This window comes from Caretta caretta, chromosome 9 (assembly GCF_965140235.1).
Source record: "Caretta caretta isolate rCarCar2 chromosome 9, rCarCar1.hap1, whole genome shotgun sequence".
Lineage (NCBI taxonomy): Eukaryota > Metazoa > Chordata > Testudines > Cheloniidae > Caretta > Caretta caretta.
In genome coordinates, this window is record NC_134214.1 from 58,076,134 (window position 1) to 58,098,097 (window position 21,964).

General features: G+C 46.9%; 2 protein-coding genes and 6 non-coding genes across 10 annotated transcripts in view; 7 read left to right on the forward strand and 1 right to left on the reverse strand.

The window, feature by feature from the left end:
• The first annotated feature begins 770 nt into the window (after positions 1-770).
• On the forward strand, positions 771-16,181 carry DKC1 (dyskerin pseudouridine synthase 1). 2 transcript variants are annotated; one of them, XM_048863628.2, is made up of 15 exons: positions 772-903; positions 1,795-1,859; positions 3,786-3,872; positions 4,458-4,549; positions 5,620-5,804; positions 6,344-6,408; positions 7,275-7,401; positions 8,082-8,212; positions 9,167-9,310; positions 9,726-9,846; positions 11,441-11,559; positions 12,616-12,719; positions 13,342-13,399; positions 13,991-14,149; positions 14,834-16,181. In XM_048863628.2, exons 1-15 carry the CDS (start codon positions 888-890, stop codon positions 14,903-14,905), a joined length of 1,545 nt encoding a protein of 514 aa, XP_048719585.1. In that variant the 5' UTR covers positions 772-887; the 3' UTR covers positions 14,906-16,181. The 2 variants fall into 2 exon arrangements, with proteins under 2 accessions (XP_048719587.1, XP_048719585.1); XM_048863630.1 differs by lacking the exons at positions 13,342-13,399; positions 13,991-14,149; positions 14,834-16,181 and having other exon boundaries at positions 771-903; positions 12,616-12,723.
• On the forward strand, positions 6,793-7,031 carry LOC125643252 (small nucleolar RNA SNORD17). The gene has a single exon (XR_007358650.1). It is a non-coding gene; the product is annotated as a small nucleolar RNA SNORD17 (small nucleolar RNA).
• On the forward strand, positions 7,880-7,955 carry LOC125643241 (small nucleolar RNA SNORD83). The gene has a single exon (XR_007358639.1). It is a non-coding gene; the product is annotated as a small nucleolar RNA SNORD83 (small nucleolar RNA).
• Positions 8,267-8,403, forward strand: LOC125643247 (small nucleolar RNA SNORA36 family). Its single transcript, XR_007358645.1, has one exon. It is a non-coding gene; the product is annotated as a small nucleolar RNA SNORA36 family (small nucleolar RNA).
• LOC125643251 (small nucleolar RNA SNORD17) lies at positions 10,512-10,760 on the forward strand. The gene has a single exon (XR_007358649.2). It is a non-coding gene; the product is annotated as a small nucleolar RNA SNORD17 (small nucleolar RNA).
• Positions 11,916-11,991, forward strand: LOC125643240 (small nucleolar RNA SNORD83). Its single transcript, XR_007358638.1, has one exon. It is a non-coding gene; the product is annotated as a small nucleolar RNA SNORD83 (small nucleolar RNA).
• On the forward strand, positions 13,020-13,155 carry LOC125643248 (small nucleolar RNA SNORA56). Its single transcript, XR_007358646.1, has one exon. It is a non-coding gene; the product is annotated as a small nucleolar RNA SNORA56 (small nucleolar RNA).
• Positions 16,182-16,899: 718 nt separating the features above from the next.
• MPP1 (MAGUK p55 scaffold protein 1) overlaps positions 16,900-21,964 on the reverse strand; it is a 55,862-nt gene continuing 50,797 nt past the window's right edge. For both annotated transcript variants that reach the window (XM_048863631.2, XM_048863633.2), the window contains exon 12: positions 16,900-18,297. In XM_048863631.2, the coding sequence (XP_048719588.1) occupies positions 18,121-18,297 (177 nt within the window). In that variant the 3' untranslated portion in view covers positions 16,900-18,120. The remainder of the gene's footprint in view (positions 18,298-21,964) is intronic.

Below are 21,964 nucleotides of genomic sequence, written 5' to 3' on the forward strand. Positions count from 1 at the left end.
TTCCATACTTTCCGTGGTGTCTGATTCTGTAAAATACTCATACCCTTTTCTTTCTACTCTTTTAATCAGTATTATGACCTTTTAAAAAAGGAAAACTACTCATTACCTCCTTCCTCCGTTCCACATCTGTTGGGTGAACGGTTTTGAGTTTTGACAGGCCTTCTGGAGCCTGCGTACCTCGGCCACAGCTCGCTCCTCTTCACTTCAGTACACTACTACCTGCAGCAGCATGCTTGTAATAGCCCTATGAACTGGCAATCACATCGCTGTTTAGAGGGGCTGAGGCGTTTCTGTGGCTGTGGTACTCCTTTCCCCTAAGAAAGCGGAATGAGCATATGCAGTGTAATTACGGACTCTGGCACAGCTTTCCTGTAGCAGTAACTTTTTTTAAAAGGGTGTGACTGCTTCCCATGTGCCCAAGAGTCAAATAGTCTTTGCTTGCCTTAGGAGGAGGTCTGGCGTTAGCGCTTGGCAGGGTCGCTGCGCCCCCTACGCTCCAGTTACGGCCATCCCCGTGGCGTGCGCTTGCTGCGGGGGAGGCACGTTCAGTGTCGCATCCTGGCGCGGGAAGTTTGTGGGGGTGCCCAGCGCCCCGCAGGAGCTGGTCATGAGGGCCTGCCGCGGGGCTAGCGGGCTGCGGCGGCCGGGCCCCACAGTGAGCGCGGGGAGGGGGTGTAGTCCGTCACGTGATGGGGAGCGGGCCGCACGCCGCCTTGTCAGGTGGCGGAGAAGCAGCGCCCCCCCTTCCCTGGGCCGGGTCCTTGAGCACGTGACGGGGAAGGGCCCTGCGCGCGGTGCATCTCGGGACAGGGGCGGCCTTCGAGTCTCTCTTTCTGCGCGGCGGCGGGTGGCGGCAGCACGCGGCTCCCGGAGCGCGCGGGGCGAAGATGGCTGACCGGGAAGGTGGGGAGCTTGTCCCGGCCGGGGGGTGGTTCTGTCCGGCCTGAGCACGTGGCCTGGGGCAGGTCTCGGTCTCTCCGGCTGTCCCGGGCGCGGCCCTGCTCCGCCGCCTGGGCCGCGATCCGAGCCCTGCCACCAACGGGGCCGCTCCGCGTACACGTGGCTCCTGCTGCCCTTCAGAAACCCGGGAGCTCCTGGAATTACCTCGGGGCCAAATACCTGGTGCCGTGGTGGCAACACCCGCTTCCCCGTACCCAGGCCCAGCGGGATGTGGGCGCGCCCCGGCGTGTGCCAGCTCCGCAGCCTCTCGGCTTTCGTTTGCAAACGCTCCAGTCACCCGATCTGTGCTGGAAACCTGTCCGCCAGTGTGGCGTGTGCCTGACTGTGGGCATCCTGGCACGTGGCTCGGAGACCGGGAGGTGTAAGCTTCCTCCCGCTCCTGCCCCGTTAATCTCACTTCAGCACTGAGTCTAAAGCCTAATGAAGATAGTTTTCAGGTCAACAATGGTCATTTCTTTGTCAGTTTTTGTCAGGAGAGGGGGAGGAGTGAAGCTCCTGGAATTGGGCGTTGCTGCAGAGAAGAAAATGCAGAGGTTAAAAGTAGGAAAGAGACAGATGGGGAGGGGAGAAAAAAAGAAAAGACAATGGAGAAGGAAGAAAACTGCAGTGTGGAAATAGTTGCTCTTAAATATCATATGTTGTCTCTGATATTGAATGCAACAAAGTACTGAACAAATAATAATTAAGTTGCTTTTGAACCTGATATTGAACTAAAGAATCTAATTTTTTAGGAGATACATCTTGCTTGTGTATAAAATTCTGTAGTGCTGCCAGTTTGGATTTGGATGAGTTCTGGTATGAAAAATATTTAACGTACCTCTGTTTCAAATATAGGCTGTATAGCTAAGAAGCAGAAGAAGAAAAAGGATAAGAAACTTCTACCAGATGCAGATGTTGCTGTGAGTGAAGTTGTTTTTCCACTTGTCTGACTGAGTTTGCCTCCAGGCTAGCTTGGTGCCTTGACTTGATTTCAAGTTGAGCAAAACTCTTGTTTGGGGAAGATCCTGGAACCTTCACCTGTTTTAAGTATCTCAAGAAAAGGACTCAATGGCCCACTTCTGGAATCTTTTATTGTTTGAGTAATGGTTTGACAATGTTACTCACCTGCAATTTTAGGTCTTTAGTTGGGGGGTGGATGGGAGAGAAGCAGCAGGACAGAAGGCAAGCGGTGTTGTTTCCTGCCTTGGTTTTGGTGAATGCTGTCCATGGGAGCTCAGAGACTTAAGATGGGACAGTGTTATGGCTTAGAATGAAAGACAGTTGAAGTCTTTGTCCTGAATCAGCACCTCTCCTTGCTCCAAGTATCCATAGAAAAATAGAATTGCCCTGACTGGGGGCAAAAAACTGTGAATTTCTTTAATAATAAACACATTTTAGCAGATTTTTAAGTTCTTTATCAGCTTTGATCCCCAAGAATTTAGAGTGTCGGTGTCTCTTGGAGTAAAACTACTTTTTTTTTCCTAATAAATCTCTTGAGACTAAAATGGCTGTTTAGAATCCAATGGAGTGATGTATTTGCACTACAACTGACTAAAGGTTTAGTATATCGCCTTCCGCCACCAACTCTGTATACATTTTTTCATGAGTAATGTACCTGAATACTTGGATGGTAAATATCTAAACTGTATTCTTAAATTCATTCACCTAAATTTGGATTACTGCTGGTTATGCACTGTGTATCTTATGACTTTAAAAACAAACTTTGTATTGGGGATAATCTAAGCACTATATCCAGGTGTACAAACAGTCTTTTCTCAACCTGTATATTGTATAATTTTAACATTAGCTTTAATACATTTTTAAAATCTGTTCTTATCAGCTTAATTAATTATTCTGGTAGGTAAGGGGTGGAGGGAGATGCTTGTGCTTAGAATGTGTCATTTAAAAGAGAATCTGTCCTAAATTGGCCTTTATTCATTTTTAAATAGAAATAATCCATTATTGGATTGGGATTTAGTCTTTTTTCACCCATTCACTGAGTCACCTGAAGTTGAGAGGAGCAAAATAGCACTTCTTTCCTTTCAAATTGTGATGCATGCATTAAGACGTGATCAGCCAGTGTTTTGGGTTTGTTTTTTGGAGAAGTTGCTTAACTAAGATCATGTCTATACTAAAGACCTTGCACAGCTGTACTGCAGCAGCTGCGCTGCTCTAAGGTCTTCCGTGTAGCCACTCTATGCTGATGGGAGTGAGCTCTCCCATCAACATAATTAAACCACCCTCAACGAGCAGCAATAGCTATGTTGCTGGGAGAAGGGCTCTTGCCAACATAGCGCTGTCTACACCAACACTTCCAATGGTGAAATTTATGCCGGTTGGGATGTGGTTTCTTTGGCTCCTCTGACCAACAAAAGTGCTAGTGTAGACATAGTCTAAGTCTAGCTTTTGCTCTTTTGCAATGCACCAAAGAGATTCTGCCTCCTATGGTCTTTTGGAACTGAAACTTTGCTACTGTTTTAGTGAGTGAAGGGAGCAGACTGGGATCATTATTCTGCATTCAAACATGTAGCCATCCTTTAGACTTGCCATGGAGCTCTGGGGGGTTGTTTCACGTCATGGTTCATTAATTCAGTTCCAGAACTCTTCAGTTTTACTTGGTGTTATAGCCATTATCTCTCTGGACAATGATCGTTTTGCAGTGAATTTGTGGTGCTGTGGGTATATGTTGCTTTGGTGTAGCTGTCATTGAAGGGAATTGTGTAAGATGTGTTAGCAATAATTTGTGAATGTTGGCAATAGAATACAAAAGACTTTCAGTTGTAAAAAAGAGATAAGACACTTTGCATGTCAACTCCACTTCTCTGATCTGTGATTTCTCTCCCCAGGACATACAGCACACAGAGGAATTCTTCATCAAACCTGAATCCCGAGTGGCTCAGCTGGACACATCTCAGTGGCCCTTGCTGCTGAAGGTAAAGAGGATTATAGGATTCCGTCTGTGTGTACAGATATAAAAACATTACTCCTTGATTCACATGTGTTCCTTAGCCTGCCTGTAAAGAAATACCCTACATGGGAACCTAAGGCAGAGGGCAACCAATCTCGCACCAGGCTCTATGACCCAAATGTTGAAAAGGACTTTCACTCATTGTGTGCCTGATCTGTCAAACTGCATATGATCTTGACCTGCCGTATAACCATCCCCACAGGATTTACACCCATCCCTTCTTTCTGTGCAGGGATAATGTTTGCATAAGTCTCCACAGAGACCCTAGTTCTGTACACAGACACACTGGGTTTGCTCTACTTTGTAAAGCTCTGTTGTTCTACAGAGCTTTTAACCTTCTTTGCATAGCGTTGGCCTTTTCTTGCTGTAGAAAGTCTGTTTCTAGAGCTGCCAGTATGGGAGAGGCATTTTCAGTTAATTGTAATTTAAACTAGGTCAGATTATGTGATTGCAGATCTCCATGGGGATCAAAAATTCCAGGTAAAATGGGATTCGTTTCTAAAGACTTAGAGTATTTTTGTTTATGGTACATTTTGTTTGAATTTTGTAGAACTTTGACAAGCTAAATGTGAGGACAACACACTACACACCCCTTCCCTCTGGCTGCAATCCCCTGAAGAGAGACATCGCTGAGTATGTTAGGTATGTTTGTTGGGGAAAATTGTAACTTCTGTCACAGCTTACATCCTCAAAGAGTTTGGTGACTCTCCCAGTTTAAGTAGGTCTGGAAACAGTTACTTTTTCTTCACTGTTGTTGGCTATACAAAATTCCTCTTTAAATTTGGTTACCAGTCGCCTACATTTCAATTTATTCTAGTCAGATTCTTTTGGGGTAGATTTAGAAATGAAAAGTAGAGTAATGTTATGGTGTCTGAAAGCAATATAGCTTCCCTTTCCCAGCATGGTTCACTTTCTGTCATTGTTTAGTGGGTATTGATAAAGAGGCACAAGTAAATGTACATCCAATGTGAAGACTTTAGTGGAGATGTTTTGCCAGGCTGGGGGAGTTTTCTCTTGTAGTAGTGGGAAAGAGACTGAGAGGCCTTCCCCATCGGACCGTATGAACTGGAACCGTAAACCCACTGAACATTAAACCCCACCAAATGAGGGTAGACCCATCCCCACCCCCGTATTCACTCACTATACCCAGCATACTGAACATAGCCGTTGGGTGGATAACTTACCCCATATCTCGATGTCTGTACCCTGACCGGTTAAACTTTTCCCCCAGTCGGGGAGATTGCAGATTATTATGTGATCCTTGCTCCACCAGCTCCTAAATCGAATTTTGCACCCCTTGATAATCTGTACCTTATCCCCTGACAACCAGAAACTTCTATGCTTGAACTCTGTACCGTTTCTTATTTCAACATTATCTTAATAAAATTATTAAATTTGATGCAGTCAGGCCAAGGTGGCAGTAAGGCCAAGATTTTCAAAAACAGGAGTTTAGAGTTAAGCTGTTTAATAAAAGTCCTGTTTTAAATATAGAGCACCTAACAGCTCATTTGACTTAAATGGGAGCTTTTGGTTGCTCAGCACTTTTGAAAATGCTCCATATTAGGAGGAGCTCCTAATTCTTAAAAATCTTGGATGTAGTTTTTCTTGGCTGCAAAACATCTCTCTCTTTAGAAGCCAGATGCCCTTGGTAAAATACAACCAGGTTATCAAATGGCATTGAAGGTTCTAATCATCTGTGTGCTGTGTTCCAGGACAGGCTTCATTAACCTCGACAAGCCATCCAACCCTTCTTCCCATGAGGTGGTTGCCTGGATCCGGCGCATCCTCCGGGTTGAGAAGACAGGGCACAGTGGGACGCTTGACCCCAAAGTGACGGGGTGTTTGATTGTGTGCATCGAACGAGCAACACGGCTGGTCAAGTCTCAGCAGAGTGCAGGCATGTCATTTACTGCTTTGGGGTAGTTTACTCTCTAGTTCTTTTAAGTGGTCAGATGAAAGACTGACTTACTGTCTGCATTTTAATGATGAGCAGAGGATTCCAGTTCCAGGCCTCTAAAGCCTGCCTATTTCTAACTAAGGTTTGCTGTCCATTATAGCAGAATACAAAGTTGGGATGAACTGGAGGCCTGGCAAGTTATTGTTTTCCTGAGCTTTGTGGTGTCACCATTTTTAGCTGATCAGGTCTCAGAACTGTAAATTTTAATTTACACACAAGAGGGTACCATTGCTTTTATTCAGCCTTGTGCTGTGCTGCCCTACACAATAAATCTTGCTCCATAAATAAACCTGCAGCTTGTGTTTCTTTGTTGAGAGATTCAAGGGGTTAGAGCTTTTTGTGCTTGAGCCGTTTCTAAAAGTCAGTGGCTGTTAAGAAGACTGGCCTCTATAGATGTTTGAATTGTAATAACACCGACATGGCGGTGAACAATAAAATGCAAGTGGCCGCTCCTGACTACTCTTCTGTCATTCTTTCAGGCAAAGAGTATGTGGGAATCATTCGGCTGCACAATGCTATTGAAAGCGAGATTCAGCTTTCCAGGGTAAGTCTCTGCATGCTTGAACCCACGTTCTCTTCCTGCTGTGTTGTCTTATCAGTGTACGTTAGAGATGTGGGTAAGAGCATTCCTTAAAGAGCCATTGAGAGCATTTTGTTGCGGTAGAGGTAATAGAGTAAACTGCCCCTAATAAAATCAAAATTGTGCAGCATGACATCATGTTACTTAATCAGATGCTTAATTTGCATTGGTTCACTGTATATTTGCTGTCTGTGTTTTAGTAGCATTGTCCATAACAATTGCAATTTTCCCTTGAGAATACGAACCTCAGGCCTTGAGATGTTGACATGCCCTTGCTATTTCACAAATGCTGTGATCGTGCATTTCAAAAAAGACCTTAAGTCTCCTCCTGGCAGGCATGCGGTGTATGTGAAGTGATGATGAATCCATTCTCAGAGTGCTACTGCATTGCCCTCCCTTCAGCATGCAGATTCCTGTTCTTGGGTCCCCGTGCTGTGCAGCCTCCAAATACCCTCCAGCCTTTCATTGTTTTATTGGGAGCCGCTGGTTTGGCCAACTCTGTGCAGGAGAGGGGCAGAGCCAGCAGGGCGGGAGCCCCTCTTCATAGGGCTCTGTCTCAGCCAAGATGAGTGATGCTGTCTGATCACATGCTGCTGCCTGGTAAAGTAGCCCCATTGGTAGCTGGGGGAGTAATTTCTATCTAGGGGGTGCGTGAGTGGCTCAGATGGGCTTGCTTTAATGTTGTATGATCAGATACAACATGTGATATACAATAGGAAAATGATTTTTATTGTCCAAATAGCAGCATGCTTTTTTGTCGAGATGTGCTGATGGGATGGTGTGGGCTCTGTAAAGGTGAAGCCTGACAGCTCTTCTGCTTTTCCCCCTAGGCAATAGAAACTCTGACCGGTGCCCTGTTTCAGCGACCTCCCCTCATTGCAGCTGTCAAGAGGCAGCTGAGGGTCCGAACCATCTATGAGAGCAAACTGGTAGAATACGACCCTGAGAGGAGATTAGGTAAAACGCCTCATAGGTTCTCTGCTAGCACTTCAAAGCATGAAAGTGCTGTTATGGGCTCTCCCTGTGAGGATCTAGTGAACACACCACTAGAGGGGACTTGCTGTTCCTCTTCCAAGTGCAGTGATGTGCAGACACTTGATGGTCCCATTTTAAAATCCAGGCTTTAACTTGTTAATTGAAACTGGTTTAAAAGAGAGGTCTGTGTTCCAGGCTGAACTCCAAAGGGGATGCACTGCACTGCAGCCATCTAAGGAAAGGAAAAGTGCCCTCTGTTGATGTTCCTGGGGAAATGTGATGAATTCCTCATTATGGTGATCTCTGATGACTGACGAAATCCCACCTACTTCCATGTGGGATGAGCTTCTTCCCAGTACAGAGAAATACCCTGAGACTGCCAGTCCCCACCCTCTGCAAGAGCTGAAATTGTCTTGCATATTTTCCCCATGATAAAAGTTGCTGAACTCTTCCATGAAGAGCCAAATGATGCAAAGTAGATGACATTAGCACTCTGTGCAAAGATGACTTACATCTATCACCCAATACTGATGGCTCATTGGAGGCACTGAACATGGAGCCAATCACAGGGCTCACTTTAATCCCCACAGGCAAGTGTGTTAAATTATGGTACCGCTGGATAGCTCAAAATTCTTCTCTCCCCTCCCTATATTGCATTCCAGGTATCTTCTGGGTGAGTTGTGAAGCTGGCACCTACATCCGTACGCTGTGTGTCCACTTGGGCCTGCTGCTGGGGGTTGGAGGTCAGATGCAAGAGCTCCGGCGAGTGCGCTCAGGGATCATGGGAGAGAAGGTAGGAGGGTACGCCTGGCTTTCTTTTGAAAGGCCCTTGCTGTAAGTTATCTTAACCCAGAGTGTTGAGTTCAGTTCAGGGCTGCTGTCCCTGTTCTGGTAATTAAACTTTGGGACAGTGAGTGGCTGGGAGTCATGTCAAGATGATGGGAAGCTTCGCTTTCTGCCACTTCCGTCACTCAGCCCACAAAACGTCCATGTACTGAAAGAGCTTAACTGCTTTCTTCTTGCACTCTGGCTTTGGGCTCTTCAAGGTATCTAATGTAGGAAACATACTTGGATTAAAATGAGCACCTCTGTGTAAAGTCCTTGGCTACTGCTGTGCTGGGGGTGGTATAAAAGCCTAGATAGACTTTCCAGCATGGGCCGAGATGGTCCTGGAGTTTTGGAGAAACACTTCATTTGTGGAAGAAATTCTCTGCTCTTTTCATAGCATGGAGGCTCTTGATGCAGCCACTTTTCCTAAGAGCCTGTGATCTTAGTGCCTGATACACTGCATCCAGAGTACTGAGGTTTCTGACAGGGTGCTTGCTGCCATTGCAGACAGCATTGTTGTGTGTGCGATTTGGGGCGCTAGGTAGCTCAGCCTTTCACGTGCTGATGTTTCATGTGTGGGAAGCTAAGTTCATTTGTGGGTCAGGTCACAAATGAGTTTTTGTGGTAAACATTATATACAAACGTGGCAGTTTGTGGTCAGGAGGGTCCCAGGACTGGAACAGCAGAGGTCAGAGCAGAGGGGTGCTAGCAGAGTTATGTGGGGGGACTTTAAGTTGCACTTACCTGCCTTGTTCATAGCTCTCGGTAACTTTATCTTCAACCCCTTTTGGGAACCCCAGAATTCATCACTGCTTTTTCTGCAATGTATTTCTCACCGTTGTTTTAGCCAGTTTTTCTCGGTCTGATTTGATTGGGTGGCTGGGCCAAGGGTAAACTTAGTGGGCATTTCTCTCTGCAGGACCACATGGTGACAATGCACGATGTACTGGATGCCCAGTGGCAGTATGACAACAACAAGGATGAGAGTTATCTGAGGCGGGTTATCTTCCCCTTGGAGAAGCTGCTGACTTCACACAAACGGCTGGTTATGAAGGACAGTGCGGTGAGTTCCTGAATGGCTTTGGAAAATATCAGCAGGTGGTGGGACAGTGGGGTGACACTAATGCATTTCACCCTAACTTCACCTCCAGCTTGGACAACAAGTAACAAATAACTTTAGTGGTGGTGATCCAGATCCTTATAAACAACCACCAGCATCTCTTTCAAGGAGGCAGTGTGCAGGTCTGAATAGCAGGGGGTGCTTTGAATCAGCGTAGAGGAGCAATGGCTAAATCCTGGAGCGTGGGAGGAGGTGCTCTTAAGTCATACATGAAAAAATATCATTTTATCAGTGGGGCAGCACCAATTGGTATTTAGTGGCTGAATAAATTTGCAGAGTCAATGTTCTGCATTGGTTAAGACCATGTAACTTTACATTCTCAACCAGATTTTTCAGCCTTCGTCTTACACCTTTCCAGGTTAATGCCATCTGCTACGGCGCCAAGATCATGCTTCCTGGTGTTCTGAGGTATGAAGATGGCATTGAGATTAATCAGGAGATTGTCGTCATCACCACTAAAGGGGAGGCCATCTGCATGGGTAAGAAGAGGTCAATGTTCTTCCTCCAGCCACTGAGCTAGCTACTTGGCCGTAAAGCCAGAGCAATAGAACATCTTCAGAAGCTTGTAACAAACATGGGTGGCTTGAGCATTTCATGGGGGGCGGGATGGCACTCGCCATGGCTGGAATCTTTCATCTGTGTTTCGTGGTGGGAAATGATGGGATGCTGTCAATGGAATAACTATGACTTGCTACCCTTAGAAGTGTGAGAACAACATTGCTTAGAGAGGTCAGTGATACCAGCTGAGAAATAATGGCCTAGTTATAACTCTGGTATCTGGTACAGTAACAGATTTTATTGCTCTATAATGTGTTTTTTCTATTTTTATCAATTTAAATTTTCCCAGTTGTGCGAAATTGTGGTAGGACAGATAATTTAATGACACGTTAAGATTCAGAAAGTTAGTGTTACCACTGTTAAAACACATTGTCAACATTATATGTCAAAATGTACAAAATAAATATCTTTAAATCAAATTCTTAAGTTCTTAGGCAAAGAAAGAAATCAATGGAAATATATTTTGGTTAGTTTGTATACAGTGAAATTGACAATTATCGACACTTAGCAGTAAAAGTCTAATGCTTCCAAGCCTAGCTATATCACTCCATTCCTGTGTCCTGGGCTTTCAAGCACACCACTGTATGTGAAATGATGATGAAGTTTATCCATTCTCTGAGTACTGCTGCACTGCCCTCCCTGCAGCACCTAGATTCCTGTTCTAGGGTCTCTGTGCTGTGCAGTCTCCAAATACCCTCCAGCCTTTCAGTGTTCTACTGGGGGCTGCTTGAGGGTGTGGCTGGCTGCCTGCAGGAGCGGGACAGAGCCAGCAGAGCTGGAGCCCCTCTCCATGGGGGCTCCATCTTGACCAAGACGAGTGATGCTCTCTGATCACATACTGCTGCCTGTGAACTTCTCTCTCCTAACAAATCTAGTATAAAGAAATGATGCATCTTGGATGGCTGCTGAATGGGTGTGCACTGTTATTTTGTACTAATGTCTTTTTTATTACCAGATACTTGCAGCAAAGAATTTGCCTAGGTAATAAGGACTAAGGTGCCATCCTGACTGAGTTTACGTCTGACAATGAGCAGTGGTGTGTGTGTGTTGCTTATGCCCTGTATCCAATACAGGACACCACTGGGTGGCGTAACAATTCACTCCTAGCTAGTCTGTGAACCCGCATCCGTTGCTCTGCTGGGGGCTGAGCCACATAGTGGTTGGTAAACCTGCTACAATCTTAGCTACGAGATCTGAGTCTTTTAGCTCAGGCAGTAGATGCTCCTGCTTTTAGATCTAGAGTTCCCCAGTTTGTACTTCCCTGATGATGAACCAGACAGGGAGTGAGTTACAAGTGGAAGCCTGTCCAGGGCGTGAGTTGGATGGACTTCTTGGGTAATTGTGTAGGGGGCTGATGAAAATTGCATCCCTTTGGATGTCAGTCTTGGGAATACCATCTTTGTAGCCCATCTCTGCACCACCATAACGCTGAGTCATAGGAGACTGAATCCAATAGCTGGCCAGTATTGCTCTTTTGTGCCTAAATGTTCATTCTTTTCATTTTCATTAATGCAGCTGTTGCCTTGATGACCACTGCAGTGATTTCTACCTGTGACCACGGTATAGTGGCAAAGATCAAGAGGGTGATTATGGAAAGAGACACTTACCCCCGCAAATGGGGTCTTGGTCCCAAGGTGAGACTAAGGGTGGGAGGCTGTGTGGTGTTGGAAATTGGTTCAAAGCAGCCTCTTACAAAGTAGCAGGTCCTAGATAAAGGCTTCCAGTTTGTCACCACCATTTACAAACATATGTAGTTTGTCTAAACCCTCTGAAGCCAAGAAGATGAAAAAGGCTTGATCAGTTTTGCTCCTGCTGTGAGACTGTAGGGCTCTTTGGGCTATGTCTGCACAGCTATAACCATGTCCGAGGACTGGGCTGTCTCTAACCTGGTTAAAAGTCTGGTTCCAGTTGGTGGTGTAGACTAGATCTTGACTAGGCTAAGCCAGGATCAGACTGATTTTAGTCTGTGCTGCAAATTCTTCCAGGAAGAGCCAAATGATGTGATGTAGCTGACGTTAGCACTGTGTGCAAAGATGACTTAAATCTATCACCCAATACTGATGGCTTGTGGAAGAATTAGAAGATGCTCCATGCCCCCCACTCTTGAGAGGCTGAAGTAGTGTCTGTAAGAATGCTTCAAGTGCTCTAATGAAAGGTGCCATTGAAATTCAAAATAGCATTAGAGACGCAGTATATTGTGGCCATGTGGCAGAGTACTAAAGTCTGTTGAAAGGGGCTCCAGGAGCAGCAGAAATACCACTTCCATCTCTCTTGCACAATTCCACTTACCCATGTGCCTGATGCACATATGATTAGCATTTATGTATAGCTGGGTCTGTAACAGTAGAAGACTTGCTCCAATTTGCTTGCAGTTCCTTCTCATGCAGTGACACAGTGGGAGGGTAAAATAATCTTTTCTGGAATACTACTACTTTAATTAACCGGTGTTGCAAATAGAAGAATGACATCAGCCAAGAAATAAACTCCTAAGTAACAATGATAATTTGCGATGTGCTATCAGAGGCTCTTTGAGGACATATTTGTCTCTCTCTCTGACCTGGTAAAGGTTTCATCATGAACTTGGTTCTCTTCCACAGTGTGTCATCACATGCCAAGTGACTTCTCCAACTAGAAATGATAGCTCCTTTGAAGCTAGAATATGACCTTTTCTCTCTGCATTTTCACGCCAGGCAAGTCAAAAGATGATGATGATCAAGCAGGGCCTGTTGAGCAAGCATGGCAAGCCCAATGAGAGCACGCCAGATTCCTGGAAGAAGGAGTATGTGGACTACAGGTAATGCACAGCGCTCCAGAGACCTGTTTGAGGGACAGGGCAGAGGGGTGAATTGCATGTGTTCAGTCTCTGCTGTGGCATCTTAGAGTGCCACTTCCTTAGGGCATATTGCTGACTTCTGCTGGAAAATGTCAGTTTGGGGTATAAAAGGTCATGGGGGTTGAATATAGCATGTTAAAAATACTGTCAAGCAACATAATACCTTTTCAAAGTATGTTAATTGCAATGCGGTTATTTGCCATCCCTAGGGAGCACTGCCCTGGAGGAATAACGGGAGGTGCTATTCCAGACAAACCAAGTGAGCAGACAGTTATCCCTTTCTAGCTTGATACCTGTGGCTCTAGAGGGAGTCAGTCTGCCAAATTAAACAGGGGAGGCTCTGCCTTTGTCCAGCACAGTTAGGCACTGATGTGGGCTGCAGGCTTTCCGTACACTGCCGAGTGTTGTATAACATAGCAATCAGAAAAAGGAGCTGTAGTGTGTCAACTGTGTAGCAGCAGGAGGCTGAGGGATGTAGCTTGGTTTGCAGCAAGCATCTAGGAGGGAGGACAGTAAATCTGAACGTATAGGATTGATTGGCAGTATTCACACATTCAACTCAGAGGTGTTTTCCTCCTTTTAGTGTTGCTGTGAAGAAAGAGGCAGAAGCCCCAGCAGCAATGGCTGAGAGAGTACCAAAAGTAAGTACCACAGGCTGCTTTCGTGTAACATCCATTTCAGACCTGTGTATTGTCAAATGAACATCTCTGCCTTGGCAGATTGATCCCGTGAATTATGCTTTCCTATGTTGTTTTCTTTGGGGGAGGCAGAGTTAACATTTGGAGTCTCCTTCAATTTGTCCAGCAGAGTGGACTTTCATATGTTATCCATATTCACCTGTGTGGTTAGTGTTACGTCGCCAGGCTTTGAATTCATTGGGGGACAAGATCTGGGAACAAGAGCCCTAAAGATGGCTCAAGACCATGGCCCAGAATCTGAATGCAGAGCTGCGCTCATGGGATTCCAGGGTCACTAGCCCCCATCCTAGTCTGGTGCAGTTCATCCCAGTTGAAAAAGCCCAACCAGCATGTGCGTGTTACCAAAGGAAGCAGGTTATCTTTGGGGAGCCAACCCTGGACCTGTTTTTGGGCTCTGTCACTTTGCGTACAGATGACATAGCAGAGACTGGAAGAATGTGGAGCCCTAAGCTGTATGTGGGGTCTGTCATCTGAACTTGAGACAGGCCTCCTGTTACAGAGAGCTGATCTGATGCTGGCTTTAATCTTAAACAGAGAAAGCGGGAGACAGAGAGTGAAAATGAGGCATCAGTGGCTCCATCCTCTCCGGCCACTCCGCAACCAGAGGAGCAGAGCAGGAAGGAAAAGAAAAAGAAGAAAAAAGAGAAGAAAGCCAAAGAAGCTGCAGAGAGCGGAGGGGAGCTAATGGAAGTGGTAGGTAGCTTGATGGTGCTGCAGAGCTAGGAGTGTGGCTGCACTGCATTACTTGTACACCCCTCTTAGTGATACTTACAAACCCTGAGACACCTATTTAATTTGTCCATGTAGGTCGCTGCTTTCCCCCATCAGTATAGAGTTACATCACTGCAAGCCGCCTCAATATAGCTAAGCTTAGTTGGCACCATTGTCTGTCCCTGGGGGCTGGCCTGCCATGGATAAACAGATTAATCTGTAGGGCAGGGTGTGGAAGGGGCTGTTACAGACTGCCCTTGTTTAATGGGTTAGGAATAATCTGCTCCTGGGGTAGCTTTTTCACAATTGTCTGGCAGAGATTATTATGCCTTCTTCTGGTGCCTCTGGAGTAGTGCACAGTTGGAGATAGGGCACCAGGCTAGATGCCTATTGGTGTGGAGTGGCAATTGCTTCTCCAGTGTACATGCTCCTGGACTTGGTGCATTGCATGTTGGTAATTACCCTGCCAGGCAGATTTTGTTTTGGGGAGCCTTGGATAGGGGAGTGTCAGCATGGTATGTCACTCTTCCCTCATGGCTGAGAGCTCCTGGGGGGTAGTTAAGATGAATCCTTATATAAATACCTCATTAGTCCTTGCTGAAAGGTGTCACAAATCAGCAGTGATTCCTTCCCAGACACCCTTCCTGAGATCCATCTTCTCTGCAGGCCAGTGACACCAGCACCAAGAAGAAGAAGAAGAAGAAGAAACAAAAGCAAGCTGAAGAGAGCTCGGAGTAAGTGGCTAGATCCCTCCCAGCCAGACAAGGCCATCTGCTTTGGATGGAAGACAGAAATAACAAAAGCTATTCCCCAGCAATGCAGAAACACTGCCTGCAGAAGGGTGATGAGGCTTCTAATCCGTTGCTTACACAAACAAAAGCATGTCTGCAGTGTGGCTCAGCAAGCTCACCATAAGCCTCTCCTCATCCTGTTTTAAGGGTGGCTGGAGGGAAGAGTGTAAAACTTACTCACTGCACTGGACTCTGCTCTGCTAAGCTGGTTGCCTCGATATGTATAAAACTCTTCTCAGAGAACCAGCAGCTTCTGCTAAACATGGGCCCTCCTAACCTCCAGTGTTTTGAGCTATTTCCACAAATGGAGATAATGCCTCCCTTCCTAGTCCTGCCTTTCCTTCTGTTCGTGGGTCCGGGAGCCATTACCCTGACAGAGAATGTTCTTACAGCTGAAGGAATTGGCCTGAGCCACTCGCCCTCTTGGAGCAGCGTCCGGGGTCTGGATGATCACACTGGCTATTTTAAGTTCTTTGGTTTTAAATTGCAGTGCTTGGCTTGAGTCTCGACTAGCCAAGTCCCAGTGTCTCCCCCAGGAGGGTAGATGTTTTAGGTACATGTTTTCAGTTTGTGTAGGCTTAGAATTTGTACTTGAGGTTTCTCCCATTTTGTTTCAAAGTGCAGGGACCTGGCTCCATTTGCTGTTCATCAAACTCCCATTTACATGTTCTGACGGCCATGTCCACCACTGCCTCAGCCCTCCTTCCCAGTATTGGCACGTAATCAATTCTGGAATGGAGAGACAGGACAGATCTCTGGGCCCAGAGGCCCTGTATGATCTGGAAAATGTCGGCTGGTCATGTGTTCTCTAAATGGTAGTGCGTATGGCGATTGGAGGCCTTTGGCACCAGCCCTCGGCTGGCTGAAGCTGAATGTGCTGTGGGCAGCAGATGGTCTGTTCCAAACAAAGCACCGAGGTTCTCTTGCTGGGGTGCCTCACGGGCAGGAGGTGGTGGGTTGCTGGTGCTACTGGGTGACTGGATTTATCCCTATACCTATTTTAACCCCTTCAGGGAGGGGTAGGATGCTCTGCATTGAGCAAATACCATCTGAAGTAAAGGCCTAAAGTTGCCTAACTGTGTGTTGCTCTTTTTTCCCCTTCTCCAGTACTAGGGAGACACACATGTGGTGAGCACAGCTGGGGGCTGTCAGGGATTTAAGGGAAAAGAAAGTTGTGATTTTTATTAGTTTTTTTTTTTAATAAAAAGTAAACAAATAAACTATTTTTCAAGTGTTGACTTGTTGCTGTTCAAGCTGGGTAGGAGGCAGTGCTTCAGTTAATTGGCCAACTCTGCATTGAGGTGGGGGCTACTAGGAGACAGGCCTCTTCCCCATTCTGTCCTTAGTTATGCCTCCTTTCCCAGGGAGAAGGAGCTGCAGGGGAGAGGATGGTTGGTGCTGGCTGCTAGGACTGATTGCAAAGGTAATGATGGTACTGCTCTGGAATCTTCTAATAGGAACTGACTAAATTACCAATTTGTTTTGGTCAGCACCTACCTTGGCCAGCTTGGAACATGGGATTTTTGCATTGGAAGGCCCTATTCCTTTAAAAGGGCACTGAGACTGTTTGTGAACCAACCCACACATGCATATTGCTGGCTTTGCCCTAACTTCCTTCATAATAAGGCTGACTTTTGCTGTTTGGTGGGAGGGAAAGGGGCAGGGGTGAGTGCTCTTGTTAAGTGTAGGGAGTAAAGCCAGCTTGTGCTGGTCCTGTGTCAGAGAATAAATTGAGCAGTGATTCCCTGCCCCTTTAAGGGCCAGTGTGGAGCAGTCCTGTAGCTTTTCTGCTCTTGAAGGGCAGAGAGGTGTGCAGCTCAGATGGCAGTGTCCTAAGGGCAGGGAATACCTCACTGTAGTTCAGCTGTTTCCTTGGGGAGCACTTCATTGGACAGATGCTGCAGTGACCTATTGAGCTCAGTACAAACTATGAAACCAAGCAACCACTTCAACACTTTTATTGCTATGTGGTGTTTCCCTGCAGTGGACTAGAATAAAGGTCCCTATTGCACATTATCAGGTTTTTTGGCATTCTTAAAAATTGTAGATTTCAGACATGTTAATCCCCTTTCCCTCTACCCTTCCTGACAATAAAGCACACAAAAAGGTCCTTTGAGCTAGACATTGATTATGGTTTGAAGAATTGCTGCTCCAAAGGGGCCCCTAGCACTATCCTGCTGGCAACACTTAGTTCTGGCACCAGAGGGGGTCTTGGGCTTAAGCAGCCCCACAAGTGGAGGTTGGGGTATGTGCACGTATGGAGTAGGTGCACTCCTTGGACACAGTGAATGTGCCTGGATAGTCTCTCTTGTTGCTATGTAATGTAATGGATAGATGATTGGGTCCAGACAATCTAATTTACTGACTCCAGGGGTTATTTTAATCATTGTTGCCTTAGTGGTGTCTATGGTCAGAGGTGTCAAGTTATAACTGCACAGGAACTCCACACATCCAGCATGGAAGACCAGCCCCTGGGGTGACCAACTCCAGCTCACAGTTAAAAATAATTAGCCCTTCTGGTTGTGAAGAAAACCCTTGGAATACAAGCTGTGGTAGCACTGGCTTAGCCTGAAAGAACAGCTCTGTGTAATCTGAACTGCCCCCTTGGCTCAAGCATGTGCAGACTCTGAAGCCTAGGGCCAGGATTTTCAAACAGTGCATTCTGCCCAGCTGCATCAGATAACAATGTGCAAATGGCCAAATAAGATTCCGAGCTGATGGTGTTAGAAGTGCCTTCATCCTGTCTTCCTCAAGAGTGAAGCACAGTGCAAAATAGCTACTGGAGCAGGCCCCTATTTTCCCCCTCAGTCACTGGGAAAGCATCCCTGTGTGATCAGTAGGAGTGTTGCTGAGTGGAGGGATGCTATATAGCCCCACCTGTGTAGCACTAGGATGCAACCCCTAAGATAAAATAGAATTTCTCCCCCAAACAACATGCCAGGGAGAAGGCTTCACACTACAGTAGTGCTGATGCACAAGGACTGGTGGCTTGAGCTTGGAGATCCCTGCACTTACCCTGTGCATAATAGACCAAGTGAGATTGGGGCCATAGAACGTTAAAAGGAAAGGGGACTGGGTGTTGCACTATGTAGATCAGGGGTTTCCCACCATTCCATTCTGCAGGATGGGAGTAACAGGAAGCTGCCAGGGTTGGACAACTGCTCAGTAGACCCAGGAGACAGGTACCCACTGGGGTGAGCTGCAGGCCTGCTCAAAAGCTTCTTGTAGCAGCTTGAGGCTTTCATCCACACCGTTGTTGACTAGTGACAGGTCAAAGTAGTGTGCGTAGCGGCTGCAAATGATCTCCGACTCCTGGCGTAGCTGCTGCAAGGCCTCCGACTGCAACAGAAGAGAGCCAGTGAGCTGGGGCTTGTGCGTCCATACAGAACCCCCAGGCCAAGGAGGTTGAGGCTGGTGGATTGCCCCTATTGGTTTGGGAAGTACATGATGGACTGCAGGAGGGCCTCTGGCCCAGATGAGACATTGCACCCATTTCTTAGTGCAGTGGTTTGTACCGAGTACTGGTCTCACTAGGCAGCACCCCCTACTCTTACAGCATGTTGCCATAATGACCCTCATAGGGATACTGCAGTGTGCCCTTATTGCTGTGCGAACTGAAATGATAGCAGCTTATTTAGGGACTCGCAGGTGCTTCCTAAAACTCTGGGGGCTGAATGCCTAAAGCAGCACAGGGGCTGCTGCATACAGCATCACTCCCTACTTGAGAAAGCTAGCTCTGTTTTATGTTTCCCACACACAATAGGCTCGTGGCAGTCCCAGTAGAGTGCATAGGCGCCAGCTCCCTAGGCCGGCCTGCAGAGGACCTATACACCTCACTGCAGGATGCAACTCCCACTGACTCTACCCTAAAAAGTTGCAGAGTATCTTTAAGATTAACTCTAGCCCTGTGAAAAGAAATCTCTTTGGGCTGGGCTAGTGGGACACTTTCCCAGCAGTGTTATACTGGTTTAACTCCCCAGGTGGGCACTTAGGAATAACAGTGCCTCTTCCCTATGACACTTTGAATGTGCTATCAGCAGAAGAAGGCATCCTATCTTGACCGTAGGAGGTCCTTGGCAGGGAGATTACACCCATACAGTTCTGCTGGTAAATTTCCCTAGGGAGACAAACTTCCTCAACCTGCCTCTGGAGCAGAGCCCCAAAGACAGACAGGGGGTTGAGGGATGAGGGTGCTGGCCTGGGACTCTGGATAAAAGTTCTGTTCCCAATCCAGCTGCCAGCCAGCGGCATGCGCTCAGGGAAGTTACTTCCCCTCCCTTCCTCGGTTTATTCAGACAGCAGGCTCGAGTCTCAGTCTCTGTTCACACTTTCCTTGTACCTCTACTGCTGAGGGTTACCTTTGGTAATGGCAGACATCAGAGATGGCTACATGGCACTCTGCTGCACACCTAGCTCCTGAAGGTATTGCAGGCCCACAGGAGCCTGCTCCAGCATCCAATAAATATTGTAAATAGGAACTCCACTACAACTTCCTTCCTGATTCTCTCTATCAGAGGGGTAGCCATCTTAGTCTGTATCCACAAAAACAACAAGGAGTCTGGTGGCACCTTAAAGACTGACATTTATTTGGGCATAAGCTTTTGTGGATGCATCTGAAGAAGTGGGGTGGTTCTTTGAGTAGTGGCCCTAGGGGTGCTCCACTTTAGGTGTCTGTGTGCCCCTGCACCTCTAATCGGAGATTTTTTGGTAGCAGTGTCCCCATTGAGCTCATGCATGTACTCTCCCTTCCTCATGGTCTGCCTGGAGGCTATTTAGCACTGCATGGGCAAACCCCCCTCTCTTCCTTCTCTTCCACCTTTGGCCTCTGAGGGAACAAGCAGCCTCTTCCTTATCTATGTCATTAGCATAAGTAGTGTTTTGTTAAGCTAGTGTTTCTTTATTTTATTCCTTTGGGGTTAAAAAAAAAAGGGAAAAGAACTTCAGTTTTCTGCTCTCTCCAGGGACATTCCCCCTCCCCCCGCCCCCCCAGGCATCTAGTAGACTTTTCTTTTTAAACTGGAAAAAAAAATTATGAAAATAAAAGACAACGCTCTTCTGCATTCCTCCCTGCCCAGGAGCTTGCCTGGCTCTCTCTGCTCCAAGCGGTGCCTCTCCTGCCAGGAGTCAGTTCCTGTAATGGCCAGACACTCACTGTGCCTGGGAGAGCCTCATAGAGGTGCTTTACCTGCCACAGCTAAAACAGCAGCCTCGCAGGAGCTGAAGTTAAAACTCCTCCCTGTGGAGAAAACACTTCAGTCTACAGGGGACTCCGGTGGGTGCTGACCCGGGATCATCCCCGGAGCCCTCAATTCAAAAGGGGTCAAGTGGTGAAGAGGAGGAGAGAGGGGAAAGAAAGAAAAGCCACCAGCAGACTCCCCGCAGAAAGGCTTGTAAAAAGAGCTCCTCTGAGCAACTGGCCAGCCAGCGGGGCTCCCCAGAGCGGCCACCTCGGTAAGACACCAGCAGAGGGACCTCCTGCAGTGAGCTCTGCTGTGGCAGCTCTGAAGCAGGCACCTGAAAGGGGCTTTCTGCTGTAAGTGCTGCCCTGCAGCACAGTCCCCATGGCACTGTCTTGCGCCAGGGGCTTCCAGTCATACTCTGAGATGAGAGAGGGGACAGTTACCATACCATCTCTAAAAGAGCAGCACCAAGAAACCCTTTGGTATCAAGTGTAACAAAACTCCCATCTAGGAAGTGTTCTGCACCTTCCCAGCCATCAATACTGACAACATACTACAGACACTCCTCTGTGGTACCACATAAGCCCATGGTAACACACGTGCTCTGGAAACCTGTGGCCTCAGTACCCAGGGAGGGACAATTACTGTACCATCTCTAAAATATAGTGGCATCAACAAACTTTCTATACTGGGGACAACAACACTCATTTAGGGAGTGCTCTGCCCATCTATCGGTACTGACAACGTACCACAGACACTCCTATGTGGTACCAAATGAACCCATGGTGATGCACGAGCTCTGGTACCCTGGAGACCTGATGATTGGGGAAGAAACGCAATCCCCATTACTTGGTACCAGGACCCCGGTACTGAGCACATCCCTACAGCCCGGTGCCAAGAGCAATTCTGGGTGTCTACTGCCAATACCCCAGTCAGCGGCACCCTTACCAATTGACACTGGCCAGGAGATCATTCCCTGGCCCCTCATTGTTGCCCACCATCACACTATATGCCCTTCTGTTTCTATTCAGCCTATTCCTCACCTGCTCCCTCAAAACAATGGGCTGACCCTTCACCCCAACCTGCAGGTCCTCTGCCTCCAGGTTTGGTTCCTTCTTAGTTCCAAGGCTTAGAGGCAGAATGACGAGCTGAAAGACGGGTTGCAACACGACCACAAGTTGACCACGCAACATACTGATCTACAAAATGGAAATGACTCCAAGTTTGTGTTATTCCAAACACACAGACCCAACCTCATCTTTCCTCCCTTTGATTTTGCGTTACTTTTTAAACGCTCACTCAGCTCCCTTAAGGCACATCTTGTGGCGAAACAGCTTCCCACTTGGTGTTTGCTCACCCACTAATGCGTAGATTCTTTAAGGGCATTGGGAATCTCTTCCCCCGTGTGACACCACCTGCTCCAGCCTGGGACTTTAACTTAGTTCTCAGGGTTTTGACTAGACCTTTCTCCGAGTCCAGGGCAACTTGTTCTCTCTTACACCTGTCCATGACGACAGCATTTCTAATTGCCATCACCTCAGCTAGGCACATAGGAGAAATAGTGGCCCTGATGGCACATCCATCATTCATGGCTTTTTTTTTTCTTTTCTTTTTTTTTTTTAAAGACAAAGTAACTCTAAGGCCATGTCCCAAGTTTCTCCCTACTTTCTCTGCACTTTCCATGTGAAAAAACGGTTACTTACTTTCTCGTAACTGTTGTTCTTCGAGATGTGTTGTTCACGTCCATTCCACATTAGGTGTGCATGCGCTGCGTGCACCAGCATCGGAAACTTTTTCCCTTAGAGACTCCTGTTGGGCCGGCGGGG

What these genes read in the sequence shown, in the direction of transcription:
- DKC1 (XM_048863628.2), top strand. An exon ending in CGACCCTGAGAGGAGATTAG is followed by an intron (nt 7,402 to 8,081) that starts GTAAAACGCCTC and finishes ATTGCATTCCAG; the next exon opens with GTATCTTCTGGGTGAGTTGT. An exon ending in AAGGAGTATGTGGACTACAG is followed by an intron (nt 12,720 to 13,341) that starts GTAATGCACAGC and finishes TCCTCCTTTTAG; the next exon opens with TGTTGCTGTGAAGAAAGAGG.